The sequence below is a fragment of the Talpa europaea genome, assembly GCF_964194135.1.
Source record: "Talpa europaea genome assembly, chromosome: 5".
NCBI lineage: Eukaryota > Metazoa > Chordata > Mammalia > Eulipotyphla > Talpidae > Talpa > Talpa europaea.
In genome coordinates, this window is record NC_140071.1 from 22,411,988 (window position 1) to 22,429,595 (window position 17,608).

The 17,608-nt window shown below is 38.0% G+C and overlaps 1 protein-coding gene across 2 annotated transcripts in view; it reads left to right on the top strand.

Annotated features, from left to right (window-relative positions):
• NNT (nicotinamide nucleotide transhydrogenase) overlaps nucleotides 1-17,608 on the top strand; it is a gene marked incomplete at its 5' end in the record, with an annotated part of 88,515 nt that overhangs the window by 20,580 nt on the left and 50,327 nt on the right. For both annotated transcript variants that reach the window (XM_084233172.1, XM_084233173.1), the window contains one exon: nucleotides 3,118-3,305. In XM_084233172.1, the coding sequence (XP_084089298.1) occupies nucleotides 3,118-3,305 (188 nt within the window). The remainder of the gene's footprint in view (nucleotides 1-3,117; nucleotides 3,306-17,608) is intronic.

Below are 17,608 nucleotides of genomic sequence, written 5' to 3' on the forward strand. Positions count from 1 at the left end.
AGGCCCAAGTTTCTAACATTATTTTACTGTGTTCTATTTCTGTTCAGAAATAGGTAGGGCATGAACAAAGATGTTTGTCAGTGTGAATTAAGAATCTTGGAGAAAGAAACATCTTGGAGAACAGACTGGGAGTTAGGGGTAGTGAGGGACATGCCTGCATGGAATGGTTGGAAGCAGGTTAAACTGAGAGGGCAAAGTAGGCCCCAGAACCTTCAACTTGAGTAGCAACACATGTATTATTATTATCATCATCATCATTGCATTATTATGATAAGATCCCTTCTTTTAATGTAAAGATAGAGTTGAATATATTTCTCTGAATAATTTTAGAATCCCTAGGTGAAAGTACTTGTGTGCATTGTGTATTTACTTAGACAGCAATATTTTCCTAGAATTTCTATAAAGAGAAGTTTGATTAAAACCCTTCTTTTCAGGGCCTCCCCCGTGGCCCAGCGGTTGAGCGCTGGGTTGTGAGGCTGCCCGCAGCCTCTGCAGTGCTGGTTCAATCCCTGGCAAGGGTCCCACATGGCTCGCAGACCTCTCCTGCGAGGGTTCCACATGGCGCGCAGACCTCTTCTGCCGCCTGCTGCTCCCCTCAGCAGTGTACTTCATCACTCTGCCTGCTCTGCTCTCCCCTCTGGCTCTGGTGAATTCTCTCACCCTCCCGCGCTTCTGACTGTACCCAGTGCTTGTATAAATAAATAAATAAATAAATAAATAAATCTTTAAAAAAAAAAAAATAAAACCCTTCTTTTCAGAAGACATTGATACTAGATTTCATTAAATTTTTATTGAGCATTATTATCATTTATGTGTTCCAGTACTTTTTTGAGGTTGAAATGTGGTTATTTATTATTAGTTGAGGAATAGAGAAATACTACCAACTTATTAATCTTTAGTATAGAATGATCAAAAAGTCACCAAAGTTGGAAAGTGTTACTTTTCTGAGTAAAGAATGTTCCATAGAACATTGGACTTGACTTGGACTTTAAAGAAGCTATGTACTGATTAAAAAGTTGGCCTGTTTAAATGAGAAAGGCATTAACAAAGTTACCAGGATGAAACCAAGGATAGCTAGAATTAAGCATGCCATTAGTCCTATCTTTTAATTTTGTATGTTGATGTAAAGTTTTTGAACCCTTCAAGTTTGAAGAAAACAGGTTCTTGAAGTTTTCATTGTAGTAGACAGCATTATATAGTAGAAATGTAAATACTTGACTTAGAGATGATTTGAAATTTGGTGTTGGGTTAACTATTTAGAATTTATTCTTCTATCAGTGTTATTGTTTTATATTGTGTACAGAATAGACAGCTAGAATAGCTGTTGCTTCACTTCATTTTTATTTACAGTTTAGTAATGTTACTCAGGTGTACTATGAAAAAGATGTGGCTGATCTGCTATAATACTTTTCTGAGAATTTATAATCCAATTAGATTAGATTGGAGAACACACTTGATAAATTCTTATTGGAAGAGTGAATGGTATATATTAAGTTACACCTCAAAAATCTTAAATACAATTCATTGCCTTTTGGTATTAAAGGGGTGCAAATTTTAAATTCTTTCAAACAATGACTAGGAATTTTCCCTCCTTACAATAGTGATTATTTTGCTTCATGACTATATTATAAGTGTAGAAATTAAAAGCTTTAATTTTTCTTTTTTTGTACTTAAAGCTATATTTACAAAAACAATTGGCATAACAATTTGTTTTTGCCTGTACTAAATGCTTACTCCCTTCTAGGGATTGTACTTTACACCTTACTTTACTTGTAAGGTGTTTTTTACAATAACTATATGAACTATGAACAACTAGTCCTATTTTATATAATAATAGGCACTGTGTATCAATTTTATTGTTTATCTGCTTTCTTTCTAATCATAAAAACAGTATATTGCTTATTGCCTCATTTAGAAAAAACATTTAAAAAGTACAAAAAATGAATAAAAAACTCTAAAATCTTAGTGCCTACTATTAACATTTTAGTATATGTTCTTTTTCTCTTTATTAATAATATAATTTCACTATATGTTGATATTATAATTTAACTTATTTAATAAAAAAACCTTAACAGTAAGTTATCCAATTGGTCATCCAATTATCATACACCTCCTGGCTAGCATTTATTTATTTCTAAAAACTGAATATAGTTGTATATAATTTATATATGTTGACTGCACATTTTTCCACTTATGCCATTTTTAGGTTGCTTTTTCCAAACACAACTGAATGAGACATGGGGGGAAAAATCAAGCAATTAAAATATTTCTAAGTAAAAGTTGTTGATGTGGGAAGAGTCCCCATAAATCAGAACATTTACAGATGGAAAACATCAACTTGAGTGATATGAATGAAGTTAGACCTTAATGTAGGTTAGACTCGCATTACATTGACAGTGGGGCCATAAGAAACATACCTGGTTACATGAGTTGTCAATAGTAAAATTCCTTTTGCAAATTAATTAAGCAGAAGTTGGAATTTCCTTTAGTGTTTTCCCCCCAAGGAAAAATATCATAAAAGCCCTCCTACCTTTAGACTCCGTGTGCTGCATAAGTTTGACCCCAAAGAGATCAAGCCTTGCATCTCTTGAGGTGCCACATCTGCCTTGGCCCCTTGGGTCTATGCATAAAAGAGTTGGCGATGACATTGCCAAGGCACTGGTAATTGGAAGGGTCTGAGAAGGACAGTGAAATGGACCCTGCACAACAGACAGGCCCAGATTGAAGTGTTACCTTCAACCTCTGTCATCGTTAAAGCCCTCAAGGAACCAGCAAGAGACACAAAGAAGCAAAAGATCATTAAACACCATAGAAATACCACTTTTGATGAGATTGCTAACATAGTCCGTGATGCAGTCTTGATCTTTAGCTAGAGAACTCCCTGGCACCATCAGAGAGATCCTGGGCACTGCCCAATCTGTGGGCACAATGTCGATGGCCACCACCCTCATGAAATCATGGATGACATGAGCTGCAGTGTGGTGGAGTGCCTCATCATTTAAGAGCTACAGAGGAAATGTTTCAGTAAAGGATCATTTGGCAAAAAGGGTATATGTAAATGCAGATATTGATTTCTGTGGTTGGGACCTAAAATAACTTGTTTTTCCTTATTACCAGAGCTGCAGCTTTGGAGCAGTTCAAATCTCTGGGTGCTGAACCCTTGGAGGTGGATGTGAAGGAATCTGGTGAGGGACAAGGAGGATATGCAAAGGAGATGTCTAAAGAATTCATTGATGCGGAAATGAAGCTCTTTGCTCAACAGTGCAAGGAGGTGGATATCCTGATCAGCACAGCACTTATTCCAGGTACGGTAGGAAGGCTGTAGTTAGTGGTCAGATACTTTACTAATTACATTTTTTTTTTATTTTAAGAGGACAGGTTTGTTAGGAAAAAGAGAAAGAAAAAAAGAGGTACCAGCATAGTCACAGGTGGGCAGGAGACCTGTGTTTTGCCAATGCCACTAAAAACATTTTAAATTGAGGACACATCATTGGTTAACATTTGAATTTCTTTAACTTAAGATTGACTTTTCTACTTATAAAAGTGCTGGAAAATAAGACATGCGAGGCAGAGAAGACAACATCACTAAAGCCCTTTCAGATAAAGGGTCACTAATCATTTGGCATATTTTCTTCCAATCTTTTTTTTCCTGTGTATTTTTACATAACTGTGTTTATCAGCCATATTCTGTGTACAACTCATAAGCAATTTTCTCTGTTTACACTCTTTTTAAGTTGACTTTTAATTCATTTCTGTTCTCATTGTTCAGATACAACATTCAAATTTTTGTACTGAAAATGTGAAGGAAAAAGTACAGGTCATCTGGAATTCTACCAGAGATTACCATTAGTAGTATTTTGATGATCATTTTTCTTAACATGACAAAGAATGGGCTACTTTGTGTGTGTGTATTTACAGAATTTCCAGTGTATATTTCTCACTTAATGATATGACACATCACTTTCTAACTATTTCCTTTGACATGTTTGACCTTTGCAAACAAATTGTGAGCAGTTTGATGGCAAGAACTACTTTTCAGTCCCTTTATAGCTTCCTCTTCTAAAAAAATATTTTTCACTTAGTGGATTATTGATATTAAACCAGTAAGTACTTACTAATCAGTGGCTTGATCTTACAGGTTCATGTGTTGGATCTTACTAAAGGATCTGGGGGACTGAACAGTTATGAAAAGTTGCTTTGGCATGAGGTGGTAGAACAGGAAAGTTTTCTACTGGCTTCCCTCCTCCCCACCCCCAACTCCCCAGATCTCATTAATATAAGCCCAAGGGCAGCCCAAGGAAGTTAATTGGCATTATATCCTTGAGCTTGTAGGGGAAACATGACTGCAGGTCTTTGTTTCTGGCCTCTGTTTACTCAGGTGGTACTTGATAGGGGAACTGGTCTTGATAGGTGAAGTAGGTCTCTCCACACACTTCTCCCCTCACCAGAACTGTCTGGGTGAAGCAGAGAGACGGAAGGGTGAAAGGAGGTAAGACCATAAGTAGAAATGAAGCCAGGGTGAATGCAAGTTAGGTGAGCCCATGCACCAGGATGACACGTGAACAGACAGTGGCTGGAGAACTCGTCAAGGTCCTTCCTTTCCTTTTATGGCAGTGGCTCCTGGTTCAGCTTTGAAGAATGGGTGGCCTAATGCTGTAGCCACTATCTGACCTTTGAACGATTAGCGAGCAGCATCTTGGTGAAAGGAGCCGTTTACTGAATGCAGAAAATGGCCAGCAGAGGGCGCTAAAACATTTACTCACAGGAATAAGTGGTGCCACTCGAGCTCGTTTTGCTCATGTCAGACTCTTAACAAAGAACTGAGGGTAATTTGACAGTGTATAGAATTATTATTATTATTATTATTTTTAAAGATTTAATTTATTTATTTATACAAGCACTGGGTATAGTCAGAAGCGCAGGAGGGTGAGAGAATTCACCAGAGCCAGTGCAGGGAGCAGAGCAGGCAGACTGACTAAGTACACTGCTGAGGGGAGCAGCGGGCAGCAGGAGAAGTCTGTGTGCCATGTGGGACCCTGGCTGGCGGCTGGGGATCGAACCGGTGCTGCAGAGGCTGCAGGCGGCTTCGTAGCACAACGCTCAACCGCTGCGCCACCGGGGAGGCCCTGTATAGAGAATTATTTATGATTATAAAGCTCAAAGTGAATGATAGAATGCAAGCAAAGCTTCTTGTATAAAACACATACTATGTACTTTAGAAAAAAAATATTATGTATATTCTTTAAAAAGACATGTTAAAGAATTTTTATTGATCTGCTACAGAGTCTTCATTTTTCAACCTTTTCTGAAGCTATGATCTACTTCACAGCCTGTTAAACTTGGCACAGTCTCTGACTGGTGGATTAGCCCAGAGTTCATACTTAGAAGGCTTTCTGAAAAGGACCTTCCTGTTATTTTTTTAAACCTAAATAAATAAATGGGAAAGGTTAATTAGAATATTATAAGGGGCCTCCCTGGTGGCGCAAGGGGTTGAGACACAACCTATGAAGCTGTCCGCAGCCTCTGCAGTGCAAGTTTGATCCCTGGCCAGCCAGGGAGCTACCCACATGGTGCAGCAGACCTCTCCTGACTCGCTTACTGCTCCCCTCAGCAGTGTACTTCGGTCAATCTGCCTGTTCTGTTCCCCACTCTGTCTCTGGTGAATCCTCTTACCCCCACCCCCCCACACCTCTGGCTTGTACCCCCGATCTTGTATGCATAAATAAATAAACCTTTAAAAATAGAATATTATAAGGATGAAGATGATCTTTCCAAAGATCTTTCATACTCCTGGGGGACTGAAATCTGAAAACATGAATATTTACAAACAATTGAGAAGATTATATAAATGTATAGCTACTCTCTAAAAGCTGTGTCCTCACCATTGCACCTTTATTGGCTTCTGTCCTCTACCTTATCATGAATCACTTGATGGTGTGTCCAGCTTCTGAAAGACTTTCAGAGCAGACATTATTCTAAAGTTTTCCTTGAGCGTCTCCAAAGAGAATTAAGGAAGATATCAGGAGTTCTCTAAGATGAGACTTCTTAGAACAAGATGTGGCAGGGATGAGAACTTTAAGAGAGGGATACAATTAGCTGGTTTCAGGTAGCATCCTGTGAAGTTGGTAAACTTTTGTTCCTCTCAGGTACATATCAGTGGATGGGCTTTTAAAAGCAATATGTTGAGCTCAGGTAGGGTTTACTAGGCTGCCTGATAGCTTGCACCATATGCTTTAGCATCATCTCCAACCCTCTTTTTTTTTTTGAAAGATTTTATTTATTTATTTATTTATTTATTCAAGCACTGGGTACAGTCAGAAGCGCGGGAGGGTAAGAGAATTCACTAGAGCCAGAGCGGGGAGCAGAGCAGGCAGAAGGACCGAAGTACACTGCTGTGGGGAGCAGCGGGCTGCAGGAGAGGTCTGCGCGGGGACCCTCCTCCGGTGGCCAGGGAGCAGCTGGGGATCGAACCGGCACTGCAGAGGCTGCGGGCAGCTTCGCAACCCAGCGCTCAACTGCTGCTCCACCGGGGAGGCCCATCTCCAACCCTCTTGATTGGCTTGGGTGATGGACTCAAAGCTAGAGTTGCACTTACTGTGGAAGGCCTCAGGTGAGGGCCTGACTGACAGCCTTGTTTTTTAGTGGTGCTTTGCATATTACGGAAAGCACCCATGCTTCCATTCTTTGACCTTTGGGGTCACCATTCAAAAGCAAGGCAACACTGCCCCTGGTTAGTTCAGTCTGTGCTGAGAATTTTTTTGCTAAACCTTTGGAGGCAGACAGATTTTTCAGCATCCCTATTGCTCTGGAACCCTTTTAGAGGGACTTTTCATATTCCTTGAATATTTAATCAGGAGAAGACAGAATGAGGTTGAAAATCTGATTAAGTTTAGGGAGGGTTGGGGTGAGGTAGGGAAGGATCATAGTGGTTTAACATTAACATGACATTGTTAGGCAAATTTCACCTACATTCCAGCGAGAATTAAGAGTACCTTAAGGACAAGTTCAGCCTTCCCTGACAGAAACAATCTCTATTTAAAACCTTTCCTGGTGACCATCTAGTTACAAAATCATCAGCACCTTTGGGTCATCTAGCTCTCCTCTCTCGCCTTCCCCACCTCACATCTTGCTCTCGCTTTGTAGTTGAACCAGAGCTACTGGAAAGCCTGGGGTTTTGGTTCAGTAATGAGGACAGTATCTTGGAGCACCCGGACTCCCAGCATGAGATCCAGGTATCTGAACTGATCAGGGTTGGATCTTTGGGATCATTTTCCCCTCCCTCTCCCACACTCCCTATGCTTAAAAAGTTTGTGCTCCTTGGTAAGAGATTCTCATTTCTAATCCTGATGTAACTTTCAAATCTCCTGTTCAACTAATCTTACTCTATGTGGACTTGATTTCAATCCTACTGGCTGCTTTTAGCTTCTGAAGTAGGTCAAGGCCTTTCAGGCCTTTGCACTTATTGCTCCTTCCCTTTGGAATGCCATCTCTGCCCTTCCTGTCCTGTGAAATCCTACTCAACTCAGTTACTACTTCCACTGTCCTTCCTGCTATCTCCTACTTAGTAGTAAACACTCTTTTTTTGGCATTCATAGTCCAGTCCCCCTTGCCTGTTCCTTACTCCAGTTCTCAGCCTCCTTGCCCCCCAGTTGCCCCCTAATTGTCCTCCTTGCCTCCCACATGCAGTGTGAGGACCAGCTTGTGTCTGTCAGGGTAGAGCTCAGCACTGCACCGTGTCCACAGTGGTGGCCCAGCACATGCTGCTCAGCTGTATTTTGATTTTGGGGCCTTCCTTCGGGCCCAGTTGGTACAAACCCTTTTATTTTTCCAGTGCTATCCAAGAAAGATAAGAAAGAACACTCTGTCGACTCACTTTTGGATAGGGGCCCTGCAGAAGCTAATTTGAGTCTGGGAACCTAGCTTTCTTAAAATTTCAAAACTAGGACACATGCCCAGTTTGCAATATGAGGTGGTTCTATCTCTCAGGAGTCAGAATTAGCAAGTGGTGGAAGGTCTCTTCAGGGGTTAGTGTCCTGCCAGCCAGGAAGGAAGCTTTTCATTGCTTGATTATAAACTCTAGTTTCTTAACCATATGTACTTGGGCCTCTTTTTAGGCACAATCCAAATGAGGGTAACATTACTATTTATTTTGATCTCTACCTACCTGTTAGCATCTGTAGAATACTTGTAATTATACATGAGATCTCCCCTCCCCGGAGAATCAGGAGTGTGTGTTTATCCTGATATACCAGGCCTTGCACATAGGAGACCAGACCCACATTCCCCTGGTCGTCAGCCTTGGCTTTCTGTCTGATGCTGCCTTTCTCTGTGAACCCATCTTTCACATGGAGTAGAATATAAGATAGTACAGAAATTAACCTTTCATAGTCATTTTCAAGCTGGCTGTCTGGCAAGATAATAATTGATAAAGTGATTTGTGAAATTCCACAAATACATTATTGTCTTGATGACTACACAATGTTTTTCCCTAAAGCAAAGGTTTATTTTTCTTTCCCCTTTTCTGTCAATAGTATGGGCTTACGAAACTATATAGATCAGTGATTTCCAACTTTCGGGAAATTATTTGACTTAATTTTACTGAGTCATCTCATTCCTCTATCCTCTTCCCCTTCCTTAAATATGTTGTGTGATTGCATGGAATTTTGTAATATCACTTCTGCAAAGTTTCATTTGTTTTGAGAATTTTGAAGGACAGAGAGAAATACTTAAATGTTGCAACGTCAAGGGCTGGTAACCACAGGCTGTCTACATACCTCTTGGTAGCTTTCAACACAGACAGGGCAACTTGTCATCAAGAGGATGATGCCAAAATTGTGGAGTTTCCCATTGTCATTTATCAGTGTTGACTTCGTAGAGGGTGTTTGAGCACACTTAGTGAGGGACCAGGCCAGATTTAACAAATATTTTATTAGAAAAATTTATGGCAAAGAATTACATTCTGGTTTGGTCTATTATTTCTCTAAAATTATGTTGCAAGATTGGAAAGCCTTGTGCTCCCCTCCCTGGCAGTCCCTGGAATGAAAAGGATGGAGAGGCCAGCAGCTTCTGGCCAAGCAGCATCCGACAGAGTTGCCTTGAACAGCTAGTACATCCCACTTTTTGTGTGTCTCTTATCTCCTTTCCACTCTCCCCCTACCTTCTTGTGCCTCAACACTAGTTAGGGCGGTCTATCTGCTATAATAACTCACCCAAAGTTATAATGGCTCAAACACTTAGATATTTACTTCTTGCACAGTTAATCATAATGGGTGGTGGACACAGGGCCACCTGGGATCCAGCTATGAGTGTTGCCATCAACACTCTGAGGCTGGGACACTCACTCTGGACACAGTTTCTGTTCCAGCTAGCCAGAAGGGAAGAGGCCTGGAGGATCGTGGCTTGCACCTGAGGTCTTAGAAGGGGCACACACCGCTCGCTTCTGCTCACTTTTCTTTTGCTAAGACTTAGTCACTAGACCAAACCTGACTGTGAAGGAAGTTGGGAATTGTTGCTCACTGTGTGTCCAGGAATGAGAGGACATTGCCTAGCAGTTTGCTAAGGCAACTGTCTCCATAAGCTACAATCTGAGTGACTTAAACCACGCAAAATTTATATTTTCATTGTCTTGAGGGTAAGAGTTCAAGGTCAAGTGTTGGCAGGTTTGGTGTCCTTGCTTTGTGGAAGGCCCTGCTCTGCTGTGTCCCCATGTGGTCTCAGTGTCTCATTTTTTGTCCATATTTCCCCTTGTTTTAAGGACACCATCAGATTGGATTTGAGCCCACCTTAATGGCCACAGTTTAATTTAATCGCATCTCTAAAGGCCTTATCTTCAGATACAGTCACATTCTGAGGGCTTCAATATATGAATTTTCTGGGTCCAAAATTTAACCCATAACAAATGTGGTTTTGGTGTACCTAATAATAGTCTCTTTTCTACTTCATAGTAGAGCACGCTCTTTTATCTGCTGATGTTTAATTCATTCTTGGGGGATTAAATCATGGGTTTAGAGCCAGAGAGAGTAGATTCAAATTCCAGTTTCTGTAGAATAGGTAATGAGTCTCTCTGAATCTCAGATTCTTCATATCTGTAAAGTGGATAAAAAACTCTGTTGCAGAGTTGTTGCGAGGAATAAGTGAAGGGAGAACCTGGCATATAGAATTATTAGCGCAATTCCTCTTTCTTCCATTGGTGATACTTGCTCTTGCAAATGGTGCTCTGAACTAAAAAGCTTATTGACCTTGGTGTGGATAGTAAAACCATCATCTATTAGATGGCTATCCATCACTGGTTTCCCAGGAGAGAAACGTGACTTGTTTTTTTATCTGAATTTTCTGAAGGTATCTATTTCATTAAGATTCTTTTTGCAGTTAACCTTATTTTGATCTAAGTTGAATGACATAGGAAATGTGATTTTAAAATGTTATTTTAATATTTTTTCATTTTTAAAAACAATGTTTTAATTATTTTATATCAACAATAAAATCACAAAATATTCATTGCTTCAGTGTTTTAGGAATTTTGCAGCTAATGTACCTCTAAACATATATTGGAGGGAACACAAAGAATATTATAATTTATATAAGACCATTAGACATTTTCTTACTTATGCTGCCATTTGAGTTTGGTAGCTTGTTTTCCTTTTTTGAGAATTCCCATAGCTTATGGAGTTGTGATAAAATGTTGACTGATTTTGATTTTTGTTTGTACAGAATTTTGCAGCTCTGAGAGTTAAATTAAGATAATTCTTTAAAATTTTATAAAAATGTTCTTGAACTATCAGGTAAAAACTTGTTTTTAGTTTTTTTTCTTTAAATAGATCTTTAAGGATTTCTTTAGTCTGCTAAAATATGCTCTCGATGAATCATGGTTCATAGGTGTGGCGTTTAGAAATATCTCAAAGACATAAAACTTGTAGAAGCTGACCGGACTTTCTGGTTCTGTATAAAAAAATTTTTTTTAAAAAGATTTATTTATTTATACAAGAACTGGGGTACAGGTCAGAGGTGTGGGAGGGTGAGAGAATTCACCAGAGACAGAGCGGGGAACAGAACAGGCAGATGGACCAAAAATACTGCTGAGGGGAGCAGCGGGCGGCAGGAGAGGTTTGAGCCCCATGTGGGACTCATGGCCAGCGGCCGGGTATCAAACCGGCGCTGCAGAGGCTGCGGGCAGCTTCTCAACCCAGCTCTCAACTGCTGAACCACCAGGGAGGCCCAGGAAGTCCAGTCTTAATGCAGATGGCTGTGAGGCAGGGGATTCTGTGTTCCTGTGTGCTCTGAGCAACACCCTTCTTTTGGATTTGGGTTAGGGTTTATCCTCAGTGTAGCATGGAATGCAGCAGCATTGTCAGGTGCCTGTTCACACAACACACCACCAGAGCACAAAACAGGCCGGTTCTTCTGATGACTCCCTCTTAAAGAGCAAGGAGCTGTCATTTTTTTGGAAGCCCTTTAATGTTACGTTGAAACTTCAACGTTATTTTAAAAATTATCCTTGTCTTTGAGGTCCTTGTTCGTGAGAAATCAATTTTGGCTTGGAGAAATACATTCTATAATTTAGATTAATAATCCCTTTGTTGCTATATTGTTAACTATACTATGTTCTTGTTAGAGCAGTAAGTTTTTCTTGAGCCTGTCTAATGTGACGCCGGACAGGCCAGGAAATTAGGAATTTCCCCATCTGATTACATGCCATTGAATAATTCCAGTAAATAATACTCAATGGTCTTTGGAATCATAAAGTTTTGTGGTAAACCCATTTCATCTTGGTGTCTTGTTGTTCTTAATATTTTTAGTGGTTTCCTCTTAATTTTGTTCTTTTTTTTTTCATTGTGATTAAAGTTGTCTGTGAGGGCTTGATTCTCTTCCCAGTAAGCTAGATTCTGAGAATTTATTGATTTCAGATGATCATTTTAGGCCTGATTCATTCAGAGAGGTATAATATATTGCAAAACCTTCTGGCAAATCTTTAGCCTTTGGTTTTTAGTTTAAACTAAATGACTTTATGAATTTAGTGTTGCAGAGAGGCCAGTGATATACAGCAGTGCCCTTTGTCTATGGTTTCCCTTTCCTTGGTTTCAGTGACTTGCGGTCAATTGAGGTCTGAAAATATTAGCTACAATAAGACATTGAGAGACAGAGAGAAAGCGAGAGTGAGAGAGAGAGAGAGAAGACCACATCCCCATAACTTTTATTACAGTCTATTGTTATAATTATTCTTTTTTATTAGTGTTATTAATCCCTTACTGTACCTAATTTGTAAGTTAAACTTTATCATAGGTATGTATGTGTAGGGAAAAAAAACAGCATAAGTATAGGGTACGGTATTATTCACAGTTTCAGGCATTTACTGGGGGGTTCTTGATCTGGTGGGGACGTCTATATTTATTCTTTTGTGACATAGCACAATGTTTTTAAAGCTATTTTTAGAAATGAGTAAATTTTTCAGAAGTTCCTCAATTTAATGCTTTTAACACTGTATCTTAGTATTTATTTAATGCAAAATTACAGATCATGAAAAGACAGTGTGAATTCAGTTTTATTTAAGAATGAATTTGTATCAGTCACAACCTTAGGGACAGGCATCTAGAAACAGTGCTCATGGATGAGGGTTTTATTCAGTCAGTATTCAATTCTTGGTGCATATAGAGATTCCAGGATAGCTCACATTAATCTGTGGCACCCCCTATTCACCCTAAATAACAGCCAACCAACTGGGAAACTCTTTAATTAAAATAATGTATGAATAATATAAAATATCTCAGTTATTTATTAACCTTTGAATGCAGACTTCTAAACTGTTTGACACAGTGCTATAAATAAATTTTTCCTTCTCATGGCAGATACTAAATAAGTATTAGTTGAGTTAATAAATGAATCAATATTTGAATGATGACTCTGAGTGCATGATGTCCTACCATGATTTTGGCAAAAGTCTAGAAATAAACTCCCAAGTGGGAAGGAACTGAGTAATCTTACTAGGGAACTTAATGTCCATGAACCAGAAGGAACCAAGAAATATTTCATGAAATTGGATAGCAAGCCAAATCTTTCACACACAGTTTCTATCTTGCCAGGAAATACTTTTTTTTTTCTTTCTTGTTGATTTTTTTTTTCTAACATAGTGACTTTTTTTTTAGTGTTGTTTGAGGAAATGTAATAGTCATAACTTTTTGTATGTTGCCATCTTTTGAAGATAAATGATAAAACTAACAGAATTGAGCAAAGATCAAAGCCTAATTGTACTTGTAAAAAAAATAGGCCTTTTCTGTCTTTTTTTACTAACTCTTCAGCCTTCTGTGGTTATGTCTTGAAATACCTGATATGCTCATTTGACCTTTAATCCTTGTATCTAGCATCTTTACCAGGCTTTCTCTGGGTATAATGAGGCTTCTTTTCATATTTGGAGGGTTTACATTAAACTTTGGACATAACCTTCTCTCTTATGTATTGTAAAGAATCTCCGCACATGTTCCTGCTTGTTCTCCATCCTTAGTTGTGTCTCGGTATCTCTTTGAAAGACTGTCCTCACTATGTAGCTTCATTTGCTCTGGCAGGATGGGCACATGTTTAAGTGATGCCTTTTCAATTGGTAAGTAAATGGGTTGGTTTAATGCAGTTTGTAAGTAGTTCTAATTACTTAGAAATCCATATCCTCAACTTAATTCAGAAACTGGTTATTATGCATGAGTGCTTTTTCTTTTAAAACAAACATACTATGTGATTTTTGTTGGACTTGCAGTAAAATATAAAATAGACAATAAAGATCACCTGTGATCTCTCTACTTAGTGAAAGATGCTATTAACAGTTTACTCTTTCCTTTTAGCCTTTTTTTTTCTGTCATTTTTATCATGTTGAGATCAAGATATCATATTAAATGGGCATAGTAAGATACTGTATCATAAATTTTCCCTGTTAATATAGTGTGATGAGTCATTAAGAACTTTTTGTGAATATATTTCAATGGTTTTTCAGAATGTTCTTATTTGAATACATTGTATTTTATTTAACTATTGCCTGAAAAAAGGGCTTTTGTGTTTATTTCCATTGAAATAATTGAGAATAATGTTCTAATACTTTCTTCTTCATAATTCCGTTTATGTATTTTCAATTATTTCCCCAGGATTAATCAACTCTTAGAATTACTGGATGGACAAATATAAAAATTTTGACCAAATGCTTAATAAACTATGCTTTTCTAAAGAGTGGACAGTTCATAATCTTGCCAGTAGATAATTGTATGATTTCAACATTATTATTATGATTTTTTGACTTTTTCACTTTGGGAATACAATAAAAATGACTTTCATTTTTTTATTCATATCTTTTTCTTATGGTGAACTTTATTTTAAATTTGGCTTTACCATTGTCTTTGAATTGACCATTTATTTTTATAGTTCATTTATGTAATAGGATGTTAGTGTTTTGCTTTTATTTAAATTTCCATTAGAATTTTTCATATTTGTTTTTTAGATACATAAAGTATAATGTATACATTATAATATACACATTTTCATATAAATCTATTTATGTTTTTCTTTGTAATTTTCCCTATTGCTTTAAGTTTAGAAACTACTTTGTAATGCAAAGACTAAAGAGATAGTCACTAAAGTTTTCTTATTTTCTTCATGGGTTGATTCTCATTTACAATAAATTCTGATCTGTAGAGTTCAAGTTTAATTTGAAGTGTAATATTAGTTTTGGTTAGATTTTTCCCTCTGAATACCTTGTCATCTTATTTGTTCCTTCTATTTTGTGATACCATATTTATCATACATTACATTTTTTATCATAGTAGGCCATCAGGGTGAGAGGGGATTTTGAAATTGCCTTCTCAGCCTTTCTCTCTCTTGACCTATTCTTTTGAGGATTTGTTCATTTGGAACTTTTATGTACTATTCTGCTCCTCTTTTGGCTCTCTTTTTTGCCCTTCTGTTTCCAATTTTCTTTTCTGCACTTTTCAGAAGTAAAAAAAATTGAGCCACATGTGAATGCTTGGAGGCAGCTGCACTGTTATATTCATCATTGTATTCCCTGTCGTCCTTATTAAGTTTTTTAAATTACAAAATTAAAACAAGCTCTTATAGAATATTTGGGAGATAAGAAAAGGCACAAAGAAAAAAACAAATTATTCTTGATCTCGCGACTCAAAAATATATTGGTATCATAGGCCATATAATATATATAATATTTTATGTAAACATATCTAAAATCATTCATTTGAATGTGTATATATATTTACAGAATAAGCACATCCTATGCATACAATTTTGGGTTTTTTGAAAGATTTATTTATTTATGTATACAAGAACTGGGCTATACAGGTGGGGGTGGCATGAGAGGATTCACTAGAGACCGACTGGGGAGCAGAACAGGAGGATTCACTGAACTATACTGCTGAGGGGAGTAGCAGGGGAGACAGGAGAGGTCTGTAGCACCATGTGGGTAACTCCTTGGCCAGGGATTGAACTCATGCTGCAGTGGCTGCGGATAGCTTCCTAGTGCTGAAACTTAACCCCTTGCTCCACCAAGGAAGCCGCAATTTTGTTGTGTTCTTTACTTATAAGAATTTCATTTCTTTAAAATATTCCTCTGTGATTTTTTTCCATACCCCTCAGTCATTTGGCTGTGCATTAAATAATCTGAAAGAATATGCTATCTTTCTGAAAGTAATTGAATTTAAGATAATAATATGGATAGAACACCTGTTATCCTCATGAGTGCACTGTGTACATCTTATTTATTGATAAGTTTGTGTCAGCCGCTGCATAATTGTTTTGTGAAGGCTGGATGAGTAAAATCAAAGAAGACAGATAGTTTGTATATCAAATTTTTTCTAAGAAGCCTAAATGATTTTGGCCACTTGATGTCTTGAAAAGTAGGCACTGTTACAGTCCAGGACTGATCCTTAGCTATAGATGCCTCAGAAGAAAGGAGAAATCTAGAATTTCTAGGGAAGGAGAAATTAGATGCCAAATCAAATATGCAAAATTGATGGTGGTAAAGTTGGTGCAGTTAGAAGGCAGAGGGAAGTGGACTTGGATCTAAATTGAAAATAGCCAAAAGAGTAGTTTAAGGCCTATTACCCTGAGACTGGAGGGTACAGGTAAAGCGGGAAGAACAGCTTGAACAAACAGGAGACTGTTTAATAAGAAAGAGGCTCTGGTCTTGAGAAGGGGATGGATGATGAGATTAACTACCTGGAAGGTACAGGTTAGCACTTCAAGTTTGCCTCTGTATGTGGCTTCAACCTTACGAGCCTTCGCTTTAAATTACTGCAGAGTTGAGCAGTGTGACCTGTATTTTGGACAAAATCTTCAGATGTAAGTGGTGTGTATCCCCAAATTCTCATGCTTGAGTAAAATTTAGTTAAATGTTCAAGATGCCTTTGCTTGATTGCAGTGGGCAGGGTAGAGCAAAGGAATATGTCCAGAGAATTTTGAGAAGTGGAGAAACTACCAGGACTTCAGGATGTTGTCTTTAGGAAAAATATCTCCTCATTTTTGCTCTCTCATTGTGACTTAGAAAAGAGAACCAGAGATCATCTAACACACCATGGTGGCTGCCAGGTTCAGTAATGAGAGGGAGGCCCAGGGAGGAGGGCTTCAGTAAGGGAAGGCTTAACATTGGGAATTTATCTTGGAAGTTTAAAGTTTGCGTGGAGAAAGAAGGGTGTACTATAGAAACACCCACTTAGACTTTACAACTTCTTTTCACATATGCTACAAAAAAGTTTTTCTTCTTTTTTGAATCATACGTATTCTAATCAAGTAGATTGAAACACAGATTATTATAATGCAAATTTTATTTTAAATTGATTTCCATTTATAAATTTGACAGTTTTTACTGAAACTCAATAAACACAAGAGTTGAAAACTTTCCAAAGAAGAGGTAATGAACGATGATTAGACCATTAACTCTCTGCTTTCCTTACAAGTTTATTTTTCACAAGTTTATTTCCTTTTTCTTTTGACTTACACATTTACAATGTTTCTGAGACCCGATCATGATTATACACTGGCAGCACAGTTCTCATGGAACATATTGGTGTATGTTAGCTTGAAAAATCCTAATGTTTAGGACATTATCTCCTGTGTATAAACTAGTGAATGAGTCTGAAATGTGTATAAACTAGTGAATGAGTCTCCTGTTCACCAGGAGAATTGGATGTTTTCTGTTTATCAATCAATAGATTCCCAGTACCAACAATAGGGCTGACTTAATAGATGCAGAATCTGGTGACTTCTGTTGAGATATTTAGAAACATTTATTTTGTAATTCACAAATTACTGTTACCATTATGAATTGTTCTATACTGGTATACATATTTTCATTATTGTCTTCTTTTTCTTCTTATTTTTAAAAGATTTATTTATTTATGCATACAAGAGCTGGGGTACAGGCCAGAGATACAGGGGGGTGAGAGGATTCACCAGAGACAGAGCGGGGAACAGAACAGGCAGAATGACTGAAATACACTGCTGAGGGGAGCAGCAGGTGAGACAGGAGAGGTCTGCTTTGCCATTTGGGTTTCTCTCTGGCCGGCTGGGGATTGAACTCGTGCTGCATAGGCTTGGATTGCTTCATAGTGTGGTGTTTAACCCCCTG